Raw genomic sequence first — 21,388 nt, forward strand, 5'->3', positions numbered from 1 at the left:
GTGGTATAACTTCATTAACATTACAACTCTAAAGATGTAATGCAAGCATAAATTTTAACTTAATTTTTAAGTTACAATAATTTTTAAGCTACACATTATCCCCAAGACATACATAATTTAAATGCAGATCTGCATTTTAATATTGCAGAATATTCTCATAAATAAGTCTGTAGGAAAATCAATTTATTACACACTAGCATAAATGGATTTTAAAGTTTAAAAATGTTTCTTACACATTACATTCAACAAACAAAAATTTCCCTTTTTCAATCTATAGCACAAATGACCCATATTTTAAATTTAAATATACCATAGCTACTTTAAAAGCAGCTCTAAATATTTTCAACAGTACAATCACTGATATTCTGTCAAACCTTAAGGTCCCAAGCTCACAACAAGCTTATATAGGTGTAGTTTAATTTTATTAACATGTGCATGCTCATATATACACATACACAGAGTTGTGGTCAAAAACAAAACTATAACTGATATTGGTCATATAGCTATCCTCTGGTTAAAAATGAATGATTTCAAACACAAGAGTTTTAATTTTGTTACCATTTCAATCAAATAGTATTATGCCTGCATTTAAATAATATTTTCATGGTAAAAGTAGATCTTTAGTTACTCGTATCAGTATAATAAAGGTTAGTGTATGAATTCAATATTCATCCTTAGCACTGCTAGTTTCAGACATGGTACTTCCCATCAGTACTTGACCTTAACTGACAGTGGATGCCTGAATCCTCCCTGGATAACTACTCAAATCATACTTGAGCCTTTTACAAACTGAAAAAGAAGAATTGAAAAGGAAATTTAAATAACATGTCTGTTACTTAAATATAGAAATAATAGGTCATAGTAAGATTCATACTGAAAGAGCAAACAGAAAATTCAGTTCTGCTTTACATCCTGGCCTATTGAACTTTAGAACTATTATGAGCAGAATAAGCTATGTTAAATAAACAGTATTACATTTTCAGAGTTTTGCAAATTACAAATAGAAAACAATTTGTCCATGTAAAATCTATCTGAAAGATATTCTGCATAAATAAAACTTCCAGATTCATTCTCATCTTATTAGGCAGCAAAGAATTTTATATTTTACTTAAGAACATTTTCTTAAACAAAACAAACAAAAAAAAACCTCTACTTGTGTTTTCTTTTAAGAGGGGTGGAACTGGATTGATTCAATGGCCTAGCACTTGCCTAGCACACAGGAATTCCTTCTTGAGTTTCATCCTCATGCACGGGAAAACAAAACTAACAGCAAAATCAACCCCCTGAAAATGTAAGCATTGCTCCAGGTCAGTGACTGTCTGAGACAAACAGTTTGCACAGCAGTCCGTGTACACTCTGCCCTCACTCTTCTTGTGTCTGCCTATTGACAACACTGTGCTCCCCATGCTTACGTGGGAAACTCAGGGTAGTCTACAGGCTTCTAAATACAAAATGCATACATACATTTTCTGGCAAATGGCTACATGGGTCTCTTCTCTTCTTCTTGGCTTTTCCATAGCTGGTTTTCAAATGATTAAAGTTACTATATGAAATTACAACAAAATGGGCTATTGATACTGCAATGGGGTTTTTAAGAACTCTGTATTTCTGAATATGGAACCACAAAACATCTTCCCTTAGAAAATTAGCCTTAGTGTAAATTGTGCAATGCAGTTTCTGGCTTCTTTTCTACTGGAATCAGAATCAAACTGCCTCATTCTAGTCTTTTCTATTCTTCATACAGTATTATTTTCCCCTAGATGATCTAACAGCACACTCACATACGCCACTCTGTCAAAACTAAGAACTTCAGGAACAAAGGAAAATGATGAAGGTAGGCTGAATATAGTAGTTAAATGCCTGCTACTCCTGAGACAGAGGCAAGAGAATCACAAGTTCAAAGCCAGCCTGGCTACAAAGTGGGATCCTGTCTCAAAAGAAAAAGAAACGAAAAAGCCACAACTGCAATGTGGTTTAATTATATGTGAGATGTAGAGAGGGTTAAATGATAATAATTATATTAACTGAAAACAATATGTTTATAACTTACATTTCTATGACAAAGAAATGCTGATGAACCAAATCTATTTCTATCTCTGAGAATACTCAGTAATCATAAGCACAAATATATAATTTTTTCTGGCAACTTAAGAGCCTAATAAGAAAGAATTTCTAAAAAGCATTGAAGAATTTCCAACAGCATCAGAATTATTAATGAACATGATTACATTTTAAAAATCTAGATTATATACATATATGTTAAATAAATATAACAAAATTATACATTTTCTACTTTATTATCAATTATCAGTAACAAAGTCTAAAAGAAATAAAAATCTGCTTTTCTCTACTGAAAAATTCCTACAGCTTTTACAGGAATTCCAAGTTTTACAGGAATTTTAAGTCATCATTTCACAAATAGAAAAAAAACATGAGATATTTGAACAATAAAAAAATATTAGCCGGGCGGTGGTGACGCACGCCTGTAATCCCAGCACTCTGGGAGGCAGAGGCAGGCGGATTTCTGAGTTCAAGGCCAGCCTGGTCCCCAGAGTGGGTTCCAGGACAGTCAGGGCTACACAGAGAAACCCTGTCTCAAAAAATACCAAAAACACCACACACACACACACACACACACACACACACACAAAATATTACTTCTAATTTTTCCTAGTAATGATTTTTAGTAGAATTTTTAAAGCATCTAAATAATTAGCCCCATTGATCTATAAGGCTTAAATAAATTAAAATTATCACTTTATATGTACTAGAGGATTTATGTCAAATTGATTTGAAGAATTTCTTCTCTAAGGAAGAAAGCAAATAAGGAAAAATATCTTGTCACAGGGTTTAGGGGTGGTTATCCTACAAAGTTATCATCGTTGTTGCACATATAACCCAAAGGTACCCAACCTAAAGCACATAATAGAAATCATGGTAATAAAACCACTTGAGATGGCAAAACCTTCTGGTGGCACCTGTAACCAATCACACAACATTCAGATCACCAAGTAGCTAGGAAGATCATGGACAAATACAGCACTCCATTTTCCTCTCTGTAAAACAGGGTGGATTTACAGACTGGAAATTTGCCATTGGTAAAAGCTATATAAAATTAAGTATTTAATCCATACCTTGTTTTGACTCCAAACCTTCTGGTTGTTTGTTCTCTCTCAGGGACGAAGTAGAATCTACACAGGTATCTTGCCTAAACAATAAAAATAAAAACTTTTAAAATCATATTCAATCATTTAATGTCCAAGTTCTTTAAATTATGTTAGGTGCCAGGGAGACACAATGAATTCCAAGCCGCAGGGTATAATTTAATACTAGGGAGACTGAGAACCATGTATACATGTGTCAGAAGAAGCAATTAGAAATTCATATTTAATTTATACAATGTACTTCTTTGTAAAATCAGAGGGAAAATCTAGGGGAAGTTGGAGGCAATTTTTCTCCCAAAACTCGATAGGGTAGCTGATGGAAGAAATCACAATGCACAGCAGTATCCAATAACATTTCAGTTTTCACAGTTAAATGTAATGGGCATTTTAACATTCAAATTACTTTATATTCATCTAATTTCATACCTCAAATGCTTTGATGTCCTCTATATATGGAAAATACATTTGATATGTAATATACATATGTAATCAAAGTAAATAGATTAAATGTAAGAGGGTGCAGAACATTTCCCTGCCCAACCAGCAGCAGAGCTGCATACAGTGCTGTGCCTTCGTCTCATTGCTGATGGGACAAACACCTTTTCAACCATCAGGGAAAAATCAGTGAAGATTCAAGTGAGATAAGAAATGGCCTTCTCAAATCAGATAACTATTTCCTCTGAGAACTTTATCCTGTCCTAAAAGAAGCATTACAGAACAATTTGGGAAAGGTTGCTAGTCACAAACCGATTTCATCCAGTTAATAGAAACAAGTCTTTTGAGTAACCTAAGAATAAAATAGAATTGCAAATTCATCTTTGCCAAGTTTATTCTTTATAATCAAGTACTTGGCAAATATATGTTTATTTTGTATTTAAAAAAAAAACACTAATACAAACTCAAATTCAAGGACTATGAGATCATGTCTTTGGAGCCAGGCATGGTGATGTACATCAGTAATTCTACCATTCAGAAAAAGGAAACAGAAATAGCAATATCTATCTTAAGAAATTCATTTAACAGCTGGGTGGTGGTGGCTCACGCCTGCAATCCCAGCACTCTGGGAGGCAGAGGCAGGCTGATTTCTGAGTTTGAGGCCAGCCTGATCTACAGAGTGAGTTCCAGGACAGCCAGGGCTATACACAGAAACCCTGTCTCGGAAAAAACAAATCCAAAAAAACCAAAAAGAAAAAAAATCATTTAGTACTATTAATAATTTGGTGCTAATAATAGTTTCTGTAAGATTTGTGGTTTCCCTGTTTATTTGCTATCTAATGTCACCTACTCAGATTTTATTCTTTCATTTCACTACAATGACTGGCATGTCCCAAGAAGAGTATCAAAACATTCTCCTTGGTAATCCAGGGACAAAATACAGAGCTTTCCTAGGAATACAGTTAAAACTTTCTACCTCAAGCATTCCAAGAAACTCAGATAGTATATACTCCAAACACAGATCAACATTTAAAGAAAATTTTTGCTTTTATGTGTCCTCAAATGGCATATAATTCTTTCTCTACACATTCATGTACTTAAAATCACAAAAAGTGTGCAACTGTACCAAAATAAGACAGTCTTCCATTAAAATCTGTAATTTTTGTGCTGTTAGGTATCAGTTAAATTTAATTAATATTAATGTTCCCCAAATTATCAGCAACAAAGACAGTATAGTATCACAAGGCATATATGACACATATCATACTCCAAAGACAACACAACAAAATCTGTGCAATCTAGCTGAGAATATGTAGCCTCTATTATGACGAAGCATCAAGCAAAACCATCACTAAAATGAGTGCTGCTTTTTAGTATGGTGAGTTCAATGCCAATATTATTAAATACAAAAGGCTATGGAAATATTTCATGTCAGAGGAATCTAAAAAGTCATCACAATTATATATAACAATTGACCTGACGGGAGAGGGAGTAAAGGCCGAACTGAACTGAATAAAAAGAGAAATTGAAATACTGATGGTAAAACTGGATAAAGGCCTTTTGTGAAAGTTAAATTTCCTGAAATTGATGCTTGTGGTTATAGAAAGACCATGTCTGTTCTTTTGAAAACACAATGTAGCATTTAGGGTTAATGTGTCACATCATAATGTGACTTAAGCCTCAAATATTCACTCACACACAAAACATTGCAGAGTTAGGGTCTGAGAGATGGCACAGTAGGTGAAGGCACTTGCCACCCAATCCTGCCACCATGAGTTCCATCCCACGTGAACAGAGGAAAGATTTGTTCTCTTGTACCCACATGTGTGCACTCATTATGCACATACACAATAATATTAAAGGTTTTTAAAGTAAACATACATATACATACATGGTGTGTAACAGGATCAAATGCTGATAACAAGTAAATCTAGACAAATGCTATAAAGATTTCTCCTTTACTAGTCTTATTTTACAATGTATTAAGTCTAAAATTACTTCCAAATAAAATGTTTAAGTAAAAATGCAATAAAAACTGATCAAAGCCCCTAAAATATCCTTCAAATAAGACTCTATAAAGATTATCTACTGTTATAAATAATTTATTTGCATGCATAAAATTGTACTTTAAGTTAGGTTAAGCTGTTGAAGTCACAAAACAGAATCTCTTTAAGTAGGCACAGCACACCACCCTGTGGCAGAAAAATGAAAAGACACATTTTTTTTTTTTAAGTCCAAAAGTAGCTTTCAATGATTTAAAATTTAAAAATCACTATTAAGCAGGAGATGGTGATATACACCTGTAAAACCAGTTCTCAAAGAGGCAGGGGCAGGAATATATCCAAAAAGCTGAGGTCAGCCTGAACTACAGAAGGAGACCTGGTCTAAAAATAAACAAGCAAAATAATTCAATACAAATACTAGAAAAGTCCTCTAAGATATGTATTTCACAACTAAAATTGCCAAACAGCTTTAGTACTTTCCACAACTTAAAAATTCACATTAAACAGTAGAGAAATCAAGAATTTTTACAGAAGCCAGGCGGTGGTGGTGCACATCTGTAATTCCAGCACTCTGGGAGGCAGACGCAGGCGGATTTCCGAGTTCGAAGCCAGCCTGGTCTACAGAGTGAGTTCCAGGACAGCCAGGGCTACACAGAGAAACCCTGTCTCGAGAAAAAAAAAAATCTAAAAAACCAAACAACAACAACAACAAAAAACAAAAACAAAAAAAGGTATTTTTACAGAAACATATTAAAAGTCTAAGAAAACTACTACATGCATATGTGTTTCTCTTTCTAGTTTTATGATGGGAGTTGGGGGGGAGGGTTGAATCTACTTTAAGATGATAAAATATGTGAGCCACCCAAACTAGGAAAGAATAAAAAAAAAAAAAACCTGCCATTTCCAATTAAAACGACATGTGCTGTACTGCACACTTTAGCACTAAGACTATTAGAGTGAACAACTGGAGCTCAGGGAGAGCACAGGACCAGGCAGTTTGGACTAAGAATTCTACAGCAATCTTTGTGATTCTAAGGAAAACAATTTAAGAACAAGCTGAATTTTACTTTTACTTTTCTAATTCCCTTCTCCACTTGCATTCTCTTTCTTTAACAGCTTAACTTATGCTCAATGGCCTTGGTCTAAGAGGACTGACTCCACTTGTAGCCCTAACTGTAAGTTCTCAAACTGATGCCAGCCCACTGTCTCTCATGTGATACTACTCTCTTTTTTTCACAACTCAATTCTTTTTAAATGATGTTAGTTAACACACTGAGGAAATTTATGGAATTTAATCAAGAACAACCACATGTGAATTAACAAACGCTTAAAACATATTTCCTTTTTCATTGTGTGTGTGCAGGTGCTTATGGTGGGGCAGAAGATGGTATCAATTGCCGTAGGTATAGTTACAGGAAACTGGGAACAAGTGACATGAGTACTGGAAACTCAGTTAGGCCCTATGCAAGAGCAGCAAGTGTTCTTGACGCTTGAGCCAGCTCTCCAGCCCTCTCTCTCTCTCTCTCTCTCTCTCTCTCTATATATATATATATATATATATATAGAGAGAGAGAGAGAGAGAGAGAGAAATATAAATATAATTTATATTTCTAAAGGGAGGGGAAGAGTAATCACTTTCTTATGAAACTATAAAGTGTTAGGAAATTCTTTCAACAAGATAAACAGGACAAAGTCTGATTTTTCTTGAAGGTTAAAGGTCAACTGGCAAAAATCAGGTAAACTGGTAAAACAAAGAATATAGGGTTGGATTTTCTCTATGCTCAACATAAAAGAAGAAAGGAAATTTAATGGAAAAAGGACAGCGTTTGACTTAATGCTGTTAGTAAGTTAGTCAGCTTGCATATTATCTTTCTCCATTTTTATAACAAGCAGAAATAGTATTTCTGAATGGAAACAGACCCGAATGTCTAAATAAGTAAATCTTTGGAATACACAGAAAATTTTCTGGTTTATGCTAGGATAAGCAAAGATGTTACCAAAACCAAGACTGTGAGATGACTCAGCAAAGCTGACAGCCTGAGTTCAACCACTGGATAGTACAATAGTAGAGAACAGACTTTCCCGGATTGTCCTAACCTCCACCCAGGAACCATGGCCCGTGCACCTACACTTACACATATACAACAAATAAAATAATTTTAAAACATGACCTAAAAATAAAAATAATTGCTAAGTTAGATTTCATCAAAATTCAATACTTCTATTTTTCTAAAAAGACTAAGACAATGAAAAGCCAAACCACAGACTGGAGAAAATATTTGCATACACATATCAGATAAAGAATATGTATCCAATATTAAAAACAATGAATTCATGAAAATCTTAGGCAAATTGATGGAACAAGAAGCATATACCAAAAGGAGCAAGCCATGGTTGTCTCCAGAGGGGCCCTGCCAGAGCCTTACAAATACAGAGGCAGAAGCTAGCAACCAACTATTGGACTGGGTGTGGGGGTCCCCAATGGAAGAGCTGGAGGGTGGTCCTGAGGAGCTGAAGGGGTTTACAGCCCCATGGGAAGAACAATGACTTCGGCCACCCAGACGCCCCAAGACTCCCAGGGACTGAACCATCAACCAAGGGGCACACATGGTTCCAGCCAAAAATGTGGCAGAGGAAGGCCTTGTTGGGCATCAATGGGAGGAGTGGTCCTTGGCCAGGTAAAAAGGCTCAATAGAGGCCTGAACAAAGGGAAACCAAGGGGTGGAGGTGGGAGTGTGTCAGGTGGAGGGACATATACATGAAGGCAGAGGGTGGGAAGGAGGGGTTGGGGGTCTTTGGGGAGGAGGGAAATGGGGAAAGGTTTTACCACTGGCAATGTAAATGAAGACAATATTCAATTAAAAAAAAGAGTATGTATCCAAGCAAGGTAGTTGGAATGTGCCAGCAATGCCAGGTATTTTGAAAACTGATGCAAGGGACTTTTTAAGCCCCCAGAGTTGACCCCAGCCTGGACACCTTAGTGAATCTTATCCACAACAAAACAACTTCAACTTCAATCTAGAATACAGGAGAATTACACTGTGGTTTGAATGTGAGAGTTCTCTTACAGACTCATGTGTTTGAACACATGGTTCCCAATTGATGATAGTGTTTAGGAAGGTTAAGGAACTTCTAAGAAAAAGTATCTTACTGAGGAAGTACATCACTGGAGGTGCACTTTGAGATTGTATAGGTTGACCACATTTCATATTCTCTCTTTGCTTCTAAGATACCAACAAAATGTGAGAGGCCAGACTTCTGCCCCAGTTGTCATGTGTTCCACACCATGATGAACTGGAACCATTCTGGAACTCGCAGCAAAAAAAAAAAAATGTTTTCTCTCTTAAGTTGCTTTTGTTGTGGTAACAAAAGAACAACTAAGATAAACTATAAAATCAAAATAGGCTCCACTATTTTCATAGCAGCCTTATTTATAATAGCCAGAAGCTGGAAGCAACCCAGATGTCCCTCAATAGAGAAATGGATACAGAAAATGTGGTACATTTAACCAATGGAATATGACTCAGTTATTTTAAAAAAAATAACTTTATGTAATTTGCAGGCAAATGGATGGAACTAGAATATATCACCCCGACTGAGGTAATCTAGACACAAAAGAACACACATGGTATGTACTCACTGATAAGTGAATACTGTGTGAAAAGCTTGGAATATCCACGATACAACTCACAGACTGTGTGAAGCTACAAAAAAAGGAAGACTAAAGTGTGGATGCTTCAGTCCTACTTAGAAGGGGGAACAAAATAATGATGGGAAGTAGAGGGAGGAAGGGAACTGTGAGAGGAAGGGAAAGAGAAAAAGGAGGGCAGGATCAGGTGTGGGAGGAGACAGGGATGGTATACAGAGGATCAGGAAATTGAACTGAGGTGTGTAGAATGGGGGATGGGGAACTGGGGGTAGAAGAGGTTCCCAGAACTCAGCAGGGATGGCATTAGCTGAAATACCCAACAAAGGGAGAGAGAACCTGTAGAGACTATATCAAGAGGTTAGGCACAGGCCCCTAGTTGAGAGATGGGGCCAACCACTCATCTCAAAAAATATTAGCACAGAATTGTTCTTGTCTAAAGGAAATGCAGAGACAAAGCAGAAACTGAAGGAAAGGCCATCCAGAGACTGCCCCACTTGGGATCCATCCACCCCATCTGCAGACACCAAACACAGACACTATTACTGATGCCAAGAAGTGCTTTCTGACAGGAACCTGGTATGGCTGTGCCATGAGAGGCTCTGCCAGAGGCTGACCAATATAGATGCACAGGCTTACAGCCAACCATTGGACTGAGCATGGGGACCCTAATGGAGGAGTGAGGGGAAGAACTGAAGGAGATGAAGGGGTTTGTAATCTCATAGGAAGAACAACAATATCAACCAACCAGAGCTCGCAGAGCTCCCAGAGACTAAACCACCAACCAAAGAGTACATGGCTCCAGCTCCATAAGTAGCAGAGGATGGCCTTGTCGGTCATCAATGGGAGGAGAGGTCCTTGGACCTATGGAGGGGGCCGGGAGCACCTTTATAGAAACAGGGGGGAGGGGAATCTGGGAAAGGGAATAACATTTGAAATATAAATAAATAAAATAACCAATAAAAAATAAAATAAAATCATAATAGGAAACAATAAAATATTAATATGCCTTCAATTGAGGAAGACATGGAGATGACACATAGATAAAGCAACTAGAATCCAACATCTTTTATTATCAGGAAAATGCACATTAAAACTGCACGTTAGGAAGGCTAAAGCCAAAACAACAAATGGAACTCTCAATGTTGACAAGCAAGGACGTAGAAATGGCACAACAATCCTGATCCTAGGTGCTTCCTTTAATACAAAAAAAACAAGTTTGTTCGCACAAAAGCTTGCATATAAATGTTAGTTGTAGTTTTGCTTAAAATCATTAAAAGTAGCTGGGCAGTGGTGGTGGCACATGCCTTTAATCCCAGCACATCGAAGGCAGAGGCAGGCGGATTTCTGAGTTCAAGGCCAGCCTGGGCTACAAAGCTCCAGGACAGCCAGGACTATATGGAGATACCCTGTCTCAAAAAACCAAAAAAAAAAAAAAAAAAAAAACCATTAAAAATGAAAAGCTACCTTATGCCCTCATTAGTTTTTTATCATTGCCATAACAAATCATGAGAAAGCTGATGGTTACAAAAACATAAATTTGCTGAGTACAGTGGCACACACCTTTGATCTCAGCACACAATAGGCAGAGGCAAGTGGATCTCTGTGAGTTTGAGGCCAGCCTGGTCTACAGAGCAAGTTCAAGGACAGCCAGAGCAGAGAAACCCTGTCTCAAAAAAAAAAAAAATCCCCCATAAATTCACTATATTCATATTCTGCAAGTCAGATATACAGTATTAATCTTGTTGGACTAACATCCAAAGGCCCTGGAGGACTAGGTATGGATACATTGTCTAGTTTTTGGGTTCTGGACAGAACCATGTTCCTGGAGGTTGAGGTTATAGAACCAAAATCTGTTTCCTTATTTGAAAACTTAAGGTGGTTACCACTCTCACCCTTTGATATGTCTTTCTTACTCCTCTCTCTCTCTCAAACTTTTAAGAAGGGTTCAGATGATTTTAGGAGGTCCATATGGATAATCTAGGATAAAAACCCTATCAAAATCCTTAATCTTACATGTAAAGTCTATTTTGCTGAATGAAACAATTATGTTCTCAGGGTCTGAAACTAAGGTGTAAATACCAGTGAGACACCATTTTTCTTAAAGTACACCAACTGGGGAATTAAAAGCTGAAACACCCAGAGGGTGAAGAACCAACTACTCAGCAATGAGGAGAAACTACTGAAATCCAAAACGTGTTTGAGTGCCAAATACACTATGCTGATAAAGCCAGCCCCAAAAGACTAGTACAGAGCTAAAGAATGGTTCAGAGATTGCGCTGATATCTCAGTTTCATGAGATCCCAGAGTTCAGACTCAGCACCCTCATCAGTGACTCATAAACCCTTCAAAGGGGCAGTCAGCTATAACCTTCAAATACTGTTCGAAGAAGGAAAACAACACAATTTTATTTTTAACAAAGCTTTTCCAGGTAACAAATCAAGTTTTAGCTCTCCTGCACCCCTTCCACAAAAGCTACCTGCATTCTATCTTCCCCTAACCAAAAGGAAGCTCATTTCCATCCACTTTTCCCACATAATACAATTCACAGAGTCAACAGTTACCACTTTCCAGGTCTTTCTCCAGTCTGTGATTCTCTGAAAATAGGTTGCATAAATTACTGCTTGTAACTCAAGTTTTTATAACAAGCAGTCCTCTAAATAAGAAGTAACTAAACAGAACCAACAAAGTGTCTTCTTTTTGCTATGTCCATATAGTCCTGTTTTCATGTCTTTTCCAATAATAAAACCAAAATATCTCTTTAGAAGTTATCTAAATATGCAAACATGATGTAGAATCACCAGGTACCATTATTTAAGTGTCATTATAATGTTATAATGTTGTACCATTATAAATCATGATGTTGTCAGTGATTCCATAGGACTTTCTCTAAAGTTCCACCTTATAAGAACATTCAAGGAACACAGGAACAAGTCAGACAAAATTCTGAAGGAGCACTCAGATAACTCAGGTAAGATAATACATAGAATAAATTACTTTCCCCAATATGTCAAAATATTAATTAGAAAAGCAAAGTAGTGGGCCTTTCTAAATGCCCTTGTAAGTAGAAAAATGATAGAATGAGTTACAGATACTGACAGAGCTTTCTGGGAATTTCCTAGAAAATTAAAAAAAGCAAACACTACTTTCAAAATATCTAATTTATTAAAAATATAAGAAATAAGTGAACTGATTATAAAAAATGTATCAAATATTAAAACTAAGTGACAGGAATAGACATGCATTATACTGACAAAAATGGTAATCTAGTATAATAATCATATTTCAGTGATACCAAGAACAGAAATAAATCTTTAAATGACTACTGAAACAACAAATAATCTCAAGTCCTTCAATGCTCTCATCAACTGGCAGACAATATAGACCATTATAATGAGGATCCTACCAACGGCCACTGAAAAGTTCACTCGCATGATGTCTTAGAGTAACTATTGCTGTGATAAAAGACCACAATCTAAAGCAAGATGGAAAAGGCAAGGTTTCTTTTCCTCTTACAGATCCTGGGTCTTAATCCATCACTGAGGGAAATCAGGGTAGACATCCAGGGTAGGAACCTGGAAGCAGAGGTCATGGAGGATTGCAGCTTCCTGGCTTGCATCCACAGCTCGCTTCGCCTGCTTTCTTTATGTGCCCAGGACCACCCGCTCAGGGGTGGCATCACCCCCAATAGGCTGGGACCTTCCAAATCAATCACAATCAAAAAAGTACCCTCGCAGGCTTGTCTATAAGCCAATCTGATGAAGATACTTCCAAACTGAGAGTCTCTTCCCAAGGGACTCTAGCCTGTGTCAAGCTGACATAAAAACTAGCCTGTATACATGCTATAAAACATTCTTGAGGGGGTGGTGGAAAAGTTTCTATCTGCTTCTCATTTTAAAACAACTAGGTCACAATTTGCTTCAAAATAATCAGACTGGGAAAAGATGAGAGAAGGTTTAAAGCAGGGAATGTGAGGGGCAAGTGTGAGAGGCCATAGTTCTACTGCCTGCTTATGTGTTACAATTATTCCTTACTTTTACAACTAAACATAACAATGCCATACATCCCAGATTAGTGACAGGAGTTGACTGAATCACAAGTCAGTTTTCCAAATGTATCATTCACAACAAGCCCAGATCTCAGGTCTATCTTAGACCCCCTTTTAAAAAATCAAAGGATAGAAATATTTGGTTGTAGTGTAAATTTGTACTACCTATTAGTCAAGCTCAATGGCACTCAAAGTACTCAAATATTTCAATATTTAAGTTTAATACAAGTGGCTATTGAAAGACTCATTCCTGACAAGTTCAAGTTTGTTAAAAGCTACTGACAGAGCCTGTCATCTGGCTTGATGGCTTTCACCTTTTCAAAGGTATTTATATAAACATAGTCAAGGAAAGTTTCTCAAGCAAAACAAACTCTTAGCACTATACTGACAGCTAAGCTGAACCACTAAACAGAGATCACCATTCTTATAAATAATGAATGAATGAATGAATGAATGAATGAATGAATAAATAAATAAATAAATAAATAAATAAATAAATAAAGGTGGTGAGCAGCTGTGCTGTGAAAGCGCAAAAGGAAATCCAACAGCTCCTAACGGCTGGCTTCCAACTGAGCTGTGCACTGACTGCTCTTCCAAAAGTCATGAGTTCAAATCCTAGAACCTACATGGTGGCTCACAACCATCCATAAAGAGATCTGACGCCCGCTTCTGGTGTCTGAAGATAGCTACAGTGTACTTACATATAATAAATAAATAAATATTAAAAAAAATTAAGGTTGCCAGGTAGTGGTGGCGCACACCTTTAATCCCAGCACTTGGGAGGAAGAGGCAGGTGGATTTCTGAGTTCGAGGCCAGCCTGGTCTACAAAGTGAGTTCCAGGACAGCCAGGGCTACACAGAGAAACCCTGTCTCAAAAAAAAAAAAAAAAAAAATTAAGGTTTAAAAAATTTATAAAAAAAAAAAAAAAGACGGAGTCTTTTTACAAATTCTAATTTTTTTAAAAAAAGGTTCAATTTGGTATATGTATATCCAAAGTTTAAGTGTATGTTGTGTATTAAAGTTAAAATTAAAAGTTGAATTTGCTAGTTCATTCAAAGCACACCACTATAAATAATGTGAGGAGTGGCTGAACAGTTCCAGAGTACATGTAACTAGCAGTGCAACTACTCAGAGAATTTCAAATTTTCCTATTCTCTAAAACTAGAATACTATTTCCACATATCTTATTACCTACAGGGAAATACAAATTCATTTCCACTGACATATCCTGCAATAAAAACACATTCATTTAAAATTCATAAAAAGGTATTTTGTAATAACAATTCTAAAACTATGCTATGATTTCCCTAAAGTGTTCGTATTTTTATCCTTTACACATAAAAATCTCCATTCTGATTATTTTACTGTACTATTCAAGACTTAAATTTCATTACAAACACATTCTTTAGAGCATAATCATATTACATTATAGGCCAAACAACTATTCTCATCTTTAGTGTGATTTTAACTGTAATAAAGCTTCTCTTCTAGCCAATCCCCAGATGGATACACCATGTTAATTCCAGGGCTCTGCAATTTATCTTAATCTATAAATTTCATATGTTTTGACACAATTCTTAATTAGCAAAGTTGAAATGGAAAACTTGAGACTATCTGCAATATAAGTAGGCTTGTTTGCTTCCTTTCAGTGATTCAGAAGCTGTGGGGATTAGATACTCAGAGGTCCTACACATTGTTACTATTCTTTTTGGTTTTTGTTTTCTTTTGAGGTAGGGTCTTACACATTGCCCAGGTGTCCCTGAATTTATTACCTTCCTGTTTCAGAGTCCTGAAAGCCAGAATAATAAACATTTGCCATTAAACTCAACTGTCCTAGTTAAGTTTCTACTGCTGTGACAAAACACTATGCCCTAAACAACTAGGAGAGGAAGGGTTGACTTCAGCTTGAGGTTAGTTGCACACGGTATATCGTAAAGGGAAATCAGGCCAGGACTTGAAGCAGAGACAATGGAGGAGTGCTGTGTGGTGGCTTGCTCACTGTGGACTGCTCTGTCAGCTTTCCTATCTAACCACATCCCGGGATAGAACCACCCTCATGGAGCAGAGGCCTCCACATACCAACCAACAAGCTGGCAATTCACACCTGCCCACAGGCCAATCTGATGGTAGCATTTTCTCAACTGGGGTTTCTCTTCCCAGATAACTAGAGCTTCTGGCAAGTTGACAAAAACAACAACAAATCCTAGGTTACCAACTTCAAATTTTTATCAATTTCAAAATAGCCAAGTGTCAAATTTCCTCATAATTACTAGTCTGCTGTTACTTTGGAAGTAAAATAAACCGGGTTTCAAGTAAGCAGGATTGAAGAAAGGGATAGGAAGTCAGGAGCACTTTCTGTTCTTCCAGATGAGTTCTAATCTCAGAACCCACACTGGGCTGTTCACAACTACCTGTAGCTCAAATCCAGGGGAACTAATGCTTCTGACCTCTGCAGAAGGCTGCACTTGTGTGCTCTATCCACAGACACACATATACATAATTGAAAGTAAAATCTTTTAAAAACATAACAGTAAATAAACTTTAAGCGCGGGGCTGGAGAGATGGCTCAGCAGTTAAGAGCACTGTCTGTTCTTCCAGAAGTCCTGAGTTCAATTCCCAGCAACCACATGGTGACTTACAACCCTCTATAATAAATAGGATGTGGTGCCCTCTTCTGGTGTGTCTGAAGATAGCTATAGTATATTCATAAATAAAATCAATACATAAACAAATACTAAAAAAATAATAATAAACTTTAAGCAGGGGAGTACAAAGTCTGGGAAGAGAAAAGCATTTCAAAAGTGACCTTAGACGAGAAACTAGTCTGTCTCAAAATCAAACAAATAAATCAAGCAATAGCATCAGGTCTGATGATCTAAGTCCAAGCCTCAGAAGCAACATAAAGGCAAAAGCAGAGACCCACTCCACAAAGTTCCCCTGACTTTTACAGATACACTAAGGTACATGCACACCCACCCTCACACATACACACTCAGATATAGTAAATAATGTTTATGGTGATAATAATACAACATAAAAACAATCAAAATAAAGCAAAAAAGGGTACATGACCAGACATAATGGCACATACCTATAATCCCTGCATAAGAAACAAGCAGAAGACACAAATTCAAGAACAGCCTAGGCTACACAATAACACTTTGACTCAAACATACACACACATACAATACACACACACACACACACACACGAAGTATAAAGGTCCAAACTACATTTTCTTTTAACCTCGATAATTCAGATATCACACAGTCACAGTCTTGTAAAGTGGGACTGGAAGAACACCTCAGTAGTTCAGAGATCTCGGCGTTCTTGCAGAGGACCCCAGTTCAGTTCTAAGCACCTACACATTGGCTCACAATTGACTGTAACTCCAGGTCCAGAAGACCCAATGCCTTCTCTAGCCTCCAAGAGCACTGTACACATGCACATGGTGCACACATACAATCAGGAAAAACAGTAAAATAAAATAAGATAAATATTTTAATAATTTAATTAATTAAAAATGAATTTCACAAACTGAGCAAAGATATTTCATATCCTCTTTTCCTCAGTCACTAAGAAGATAACAAACTGAGATAATTTCTAAACTAGCCTCTGGCTTTTATGTACTTTTTTAGTGCAATAAGAACTTCAATTACAGATACCTCATACATTAAACATTTAGGCAAATGTACTGCAAGCAAACTGAAAACATACATGTCATCCAAGGACACCAACACTTAACTTCAAACAATGTTTGTCTTCCCAGAAAAGTTCTTGACCTGATTTTTTTTTTCCAAAAAAAAATAAAGAAAAAAAAATACAGATTTTGATAGGCTGCTGTTTGGAAACTGTGGTACCATAGGTTCATAGGGAATGACACAATTTGGAAGTGTTTCCTTGCTGAAAACAAGGCTTTGTTAGGGAGAGTGGGTTACCAGGGGCAAGCTTTGAGACCTCAAATGCTCAAGCTAGATCCAGTATGGCATTCTCTTCCAGATACCTGTAGATCAAGAGGTAGAACTCTTAGCAACCTCAGAGTTCCATGTCTGTCTACACACCACGTTTCCTGCCATGACAATAGACTAAACCTCTGAACAGTAAGCCAGCCCCAATTAAATGTTTTCATTTTAAGAATTGCCATGGTCATAGCATCTCTTCACAACAATAAACACCTTAAGAAAGAAGTTGGTATGTTTTCTTTTGGAGTTATGTGAACATTGGGACTTCCGGTTAGGAAAGCAGTGGCTTTCCTTTCCTTTTGATGGTTTACTCCAAGGCCAAAGTTTGGCTGTCTTAGAATTTGCTCTTGTAGATCAAGCTGGCCACTGCTTTCCTTTTTTGTTTTTTTGTTTGTTTGTTTTTGTTTTTATTTTTTGTTTTGTTTTCCAAAACAGGGTTTCTCTGTGTAGCCCTGGCTGTCCTGAACTCACTCTGTAGATCACGCTGGCCTTGAACTCAGAAATCTGCCTGCCTCTACCTCCCAAGTGCTGGTATTAAAGTCATACACCATCACGGCCCGGCTTCCTCCATTTTTTAATGTTTATGTATATCCTGTACCATTACATGTTGGAAGTTATGTGAATTGCTTTCTCATTTTGGTTATAAAGGTTAGAGTTAAGAGACTGGCATGAGTCTTGAAAGAGATGTTGGACTTGAAAACATGTCTAAAACTATTATAGACTATGGGAACTTTTGAAGTTGAACTAAATATATTTTGCATTATGATATAGCTATAAGACTATGTATGGGGCCAAGGTGTGGAATATGATAGTTTTGAATGAAACTATGAATGGGCTCATAGGGAATGGTACTATTTGTAGGTATAGCCTTGATGAAGTAGGTGTGGCTTTGTTGGAAGAAGTGGATTATAGGGCTTTGAGATCTCAGGTGCTCAAACTAGATTCAGTATAGCATTCTCTTTCCCTGCTGCCTACAGACCAAGATGTAGACCTTTTAGTTCCTTTTTGGGCACTCTGTCTGCATGCATGCCTCCATGCTTCCTGCTATGATGATGATAGACTAAGCCTCTGAACTATAAGCCAGCCCCAATTAAATGTTTTCCTTTATAAGAGTTGCCGTGGTCACAGTGTCGCTTCACAGCAATAGAAACCCTAAGATAGAAACCATTTAAAAAAAATTTTATATATAACTTTTGGCTTATTGCCCAGGTTTTATCAAGTATACTACATTAGTTTCCTGTTGTTCCTTTAGCAAAGTATTTAGAAAACTAAAACAAGATACATCTACTCCCGAACAGCTCTGCAGGCCAGCAATGCAATCGGAGGACCCTCAGGGGACTGGAACCACAATGAAAATACTGCTGCATGCCTTCAAAAAAGTCTGTTTGTTCTGCACTCCCTACGAGGCACATCAATAACCTCTGCATTTATTGTGGAGTCTATTTGCCTGGTATAAGGATATTATCCCTTGCTTGTCAAGTATTGATGCTTTTAATCCGAATTTAAACTAAAAATACTGGGGTGGCATAATGATCAAGCCAGGACCTACAAGGTAGAAGCAGGAGGATCAGGAATACAGAACTAACCTCAGCTACACAGAATAAGAAGCCACATAAGGCTACATGAGACACTGTCTCAAAAAACACAAGGCAAAATAAAAACAGTTAACTCAAACTATACTCAATGCACCTAACCAACTGAACATTACAGCTTATTCTAGCCTATCGTGACCCTGCTCAGAGTATTCACATTAGTTAATAGTTGAGTAAAATAATCTATAACAAAGCCTGTTTTTAATTGATAGCCAAAAACATCATTAATAGTGTACTATATAAAATTAACATATATATATCCAATAGGTAATATTTAAATCATGTTAAACTATCTCTGAAAATATTTATCAGTATTTATTTTACTTTTAATTATGTATATGCAGGCATGTCTGTAGAAACTAGAGGTATCAGATCCACCTGGGGTTGGAATTAGAGGCAACTAGTTGTGAGCTGCTTTATATGAGTGCTGGAAACTAAACTCAGGTCCTCTGGAAAAAACATGTGCTCTTAATTGTTAAGCCATCTCTCTAGCCCTTGTCATTTCTTTGTGGTAAAAAATATTGATAATTTAACCAGGTAGTGGTGGTACATACCTTTAATCCCAGCACTTAGGAAGCAAAGGCAGGCAGAACTCTTAGTTCGAGGCCAGCCTAGCCTACAGAGGGCATAGCTACACAGAGAAACCCTGAGGATGGAGGGGAGCATAAATCTTTCTTTTTTGTTTTTTAAATTATATAATACGGACTTGTTATCTATAGTTACCATGGTAATTTGAACAAGAAAGGCCCCTATAGATACACACAGTTAGTGGAACCGGTTAGGAAGGAGATGTGTCACTGGAGTGGGCTTGGAGATTTCAAGGGCCCTTCCCTGGCCCAGTGTCTCACTGCCTACTGCTTGCGGATTAAGATATAAAGATCTCAGATACTGCTCTAGCAATGTGGCTGTATGCTTACTGATATGATGGTCATGGACTAACCCTCTAAAACTATAATCAAGTCCCCAATTAAATATTTTCTTTCATACGAGTTGCCTTGGCCATAGTGTTTCATCACAGCAGCAGAACAGTTACTAAGACAGTCCCTAGTATGATACAAAACTTCTTACTCAGCCGGGCAGTGGTGGCACACTGGCCTTTAATCCCAGCACTTGGGAGGCAGAGGCAGGTGGATTTCTGAGTTCGAGGCCAGCCTGGTCTACAGAGTGAGTTCCAGGATAGCCAGGGCTATACGGAGAAACTCTGTCTCAAAAAACCAAGAGAGAGAGAGAGAGAGAGAGAGAGAGAGAGAGAGAGAGAGAGAGAGAGAGAGAGAGAGAGAGAGAACTTCTTACTCCTATCTACATGTAACTTAGTATCTATTTATCAGCATCTATCTCTCTCTCCTTCCTAGTTTCACATTAATACTGAGTACCTCACATAATTTACTGAATACTGCAGTGGTACAAAATGGTAACATGGGTAAACAATTGTCCCCAATAAAGTTGGGCTAACACTAAGTTAGAGAATATGTGCACTTCTTCCAGGTTACTGGCTTTCTCACATATCTGGACACTCAACTACTTTTTACATTTTTGTGCGCACACACACATGGCATATGACTTAGTACACATGTGGAGGTTCAAGGACAACTTTCAGGGGTCAGTTCTTGGTTTCCACTTTATAAAGGCAGAGACTTCGATGTTTGTGCTGCTGTGCTGTGCCCTCTGGCTTGCTGGCCATGAGTTACAAGTGCTTCTCTGGTCTCCACATCCCACCTCACTGTCGGAGTCCTGGGATTTCCTGCATTGCACCCAGATTTTTGTTTGGGTTCTGGGAATCAGGCCCTCATTGGTTGGCTTGTGCAGCTAGTGCTTTTACTTACTGAACCAACTCACCATTTTTAATATTTTCACACAAATGTTCCTTTCTGCTTCTGAGGTTCTAGTTTACTTAAGAATCCCACAATTCCAGGTCTGAGTTCATACAATCCCTACAACCTATAATGTAAAGGAGAGAAAACACACACACATACACACACACACACACACACACACACACACACACCAAGTAATAACATTAAATTATATATTTAAAAATAATGAGGGTAAGGATTAGTGGGAATGTGAAGAAAAGGGAAGGCAAGCAGGTAGGAATATAAATTATACAACACTATAGAAAACAGTATGGACATTCCCCAAAAAAAAGTTAAAAAAAAAAAAGGAAAAAGAAAGAAGCAACTCTATATGTACCAAAAAGCAATAAAATCAGCACCTCATAGATATATTTACATTTTCTTTATATTGCCATTTTATTCACAACAGCCAAGATATTGTAACTATCTATGGGTCTTACAGTAAATAAATGAAAAAGAAATTGTAGACAATAGTAAATTTATACCTATTACAACTACTTACATGCATATATACATATATGCATTCCCACATATACCATATGCAGATACACACAAAAATGTATGCATGTATGTATGTATTCAGCTTTCAAAAATAAGATCCTAAGGCTGGAGAGATGGCTCTGTAGTTAAGAGCACTGATTGCTTTTCCAGAGGTCCTGAGTTCAAATCCCAGCAACCACATGG

General features: G+C 37.2%; 1 protein-coding gene across 7 annotated transcripts in view; it reads right to left on the minus strand.

Moving 5' to 3' along the window:
- The window catches only part of Caap1 (caspase activity and apoptosis inhibitor 1), a 98,663-nt gene that overhangs the window by 62,839 nt on the left and 14,436 nt on the right, over positions 1-21,388 (minus strand). For all 7 annotated transcript variants that reach the window (XR_007977041.1, XR_007977042.1, XR_007977043.1 and 4 more), the window contains exon 5: positions 3,135-3,208. Coding sequence is in view for 4 of the 7 variants with exons in the window: in XM_052176759.1 (XP_052032719.1) it covers positions 3,135-3,208 (74 nt within the window). In the remaining 3 variants the exon portion in view is untranslated. The remainder of the gene's footprint in view (positions 1-3,134; positions 3,209-21,388) is intronic.

The sequence above is a fragment of the Apodemus sylvaticus genome, chromosome 3, assembly GCF_947179515.1.
Source record: "Apodemus sylvaticus chromosome 3, mApoSyl1.1, whole genome shotgun sequence".
NCBI lineage: Eukaryota > Metazoa > Chordata > Mammalia > Rodentia > Muridae > Apodemus > Apodemus sylvaticus.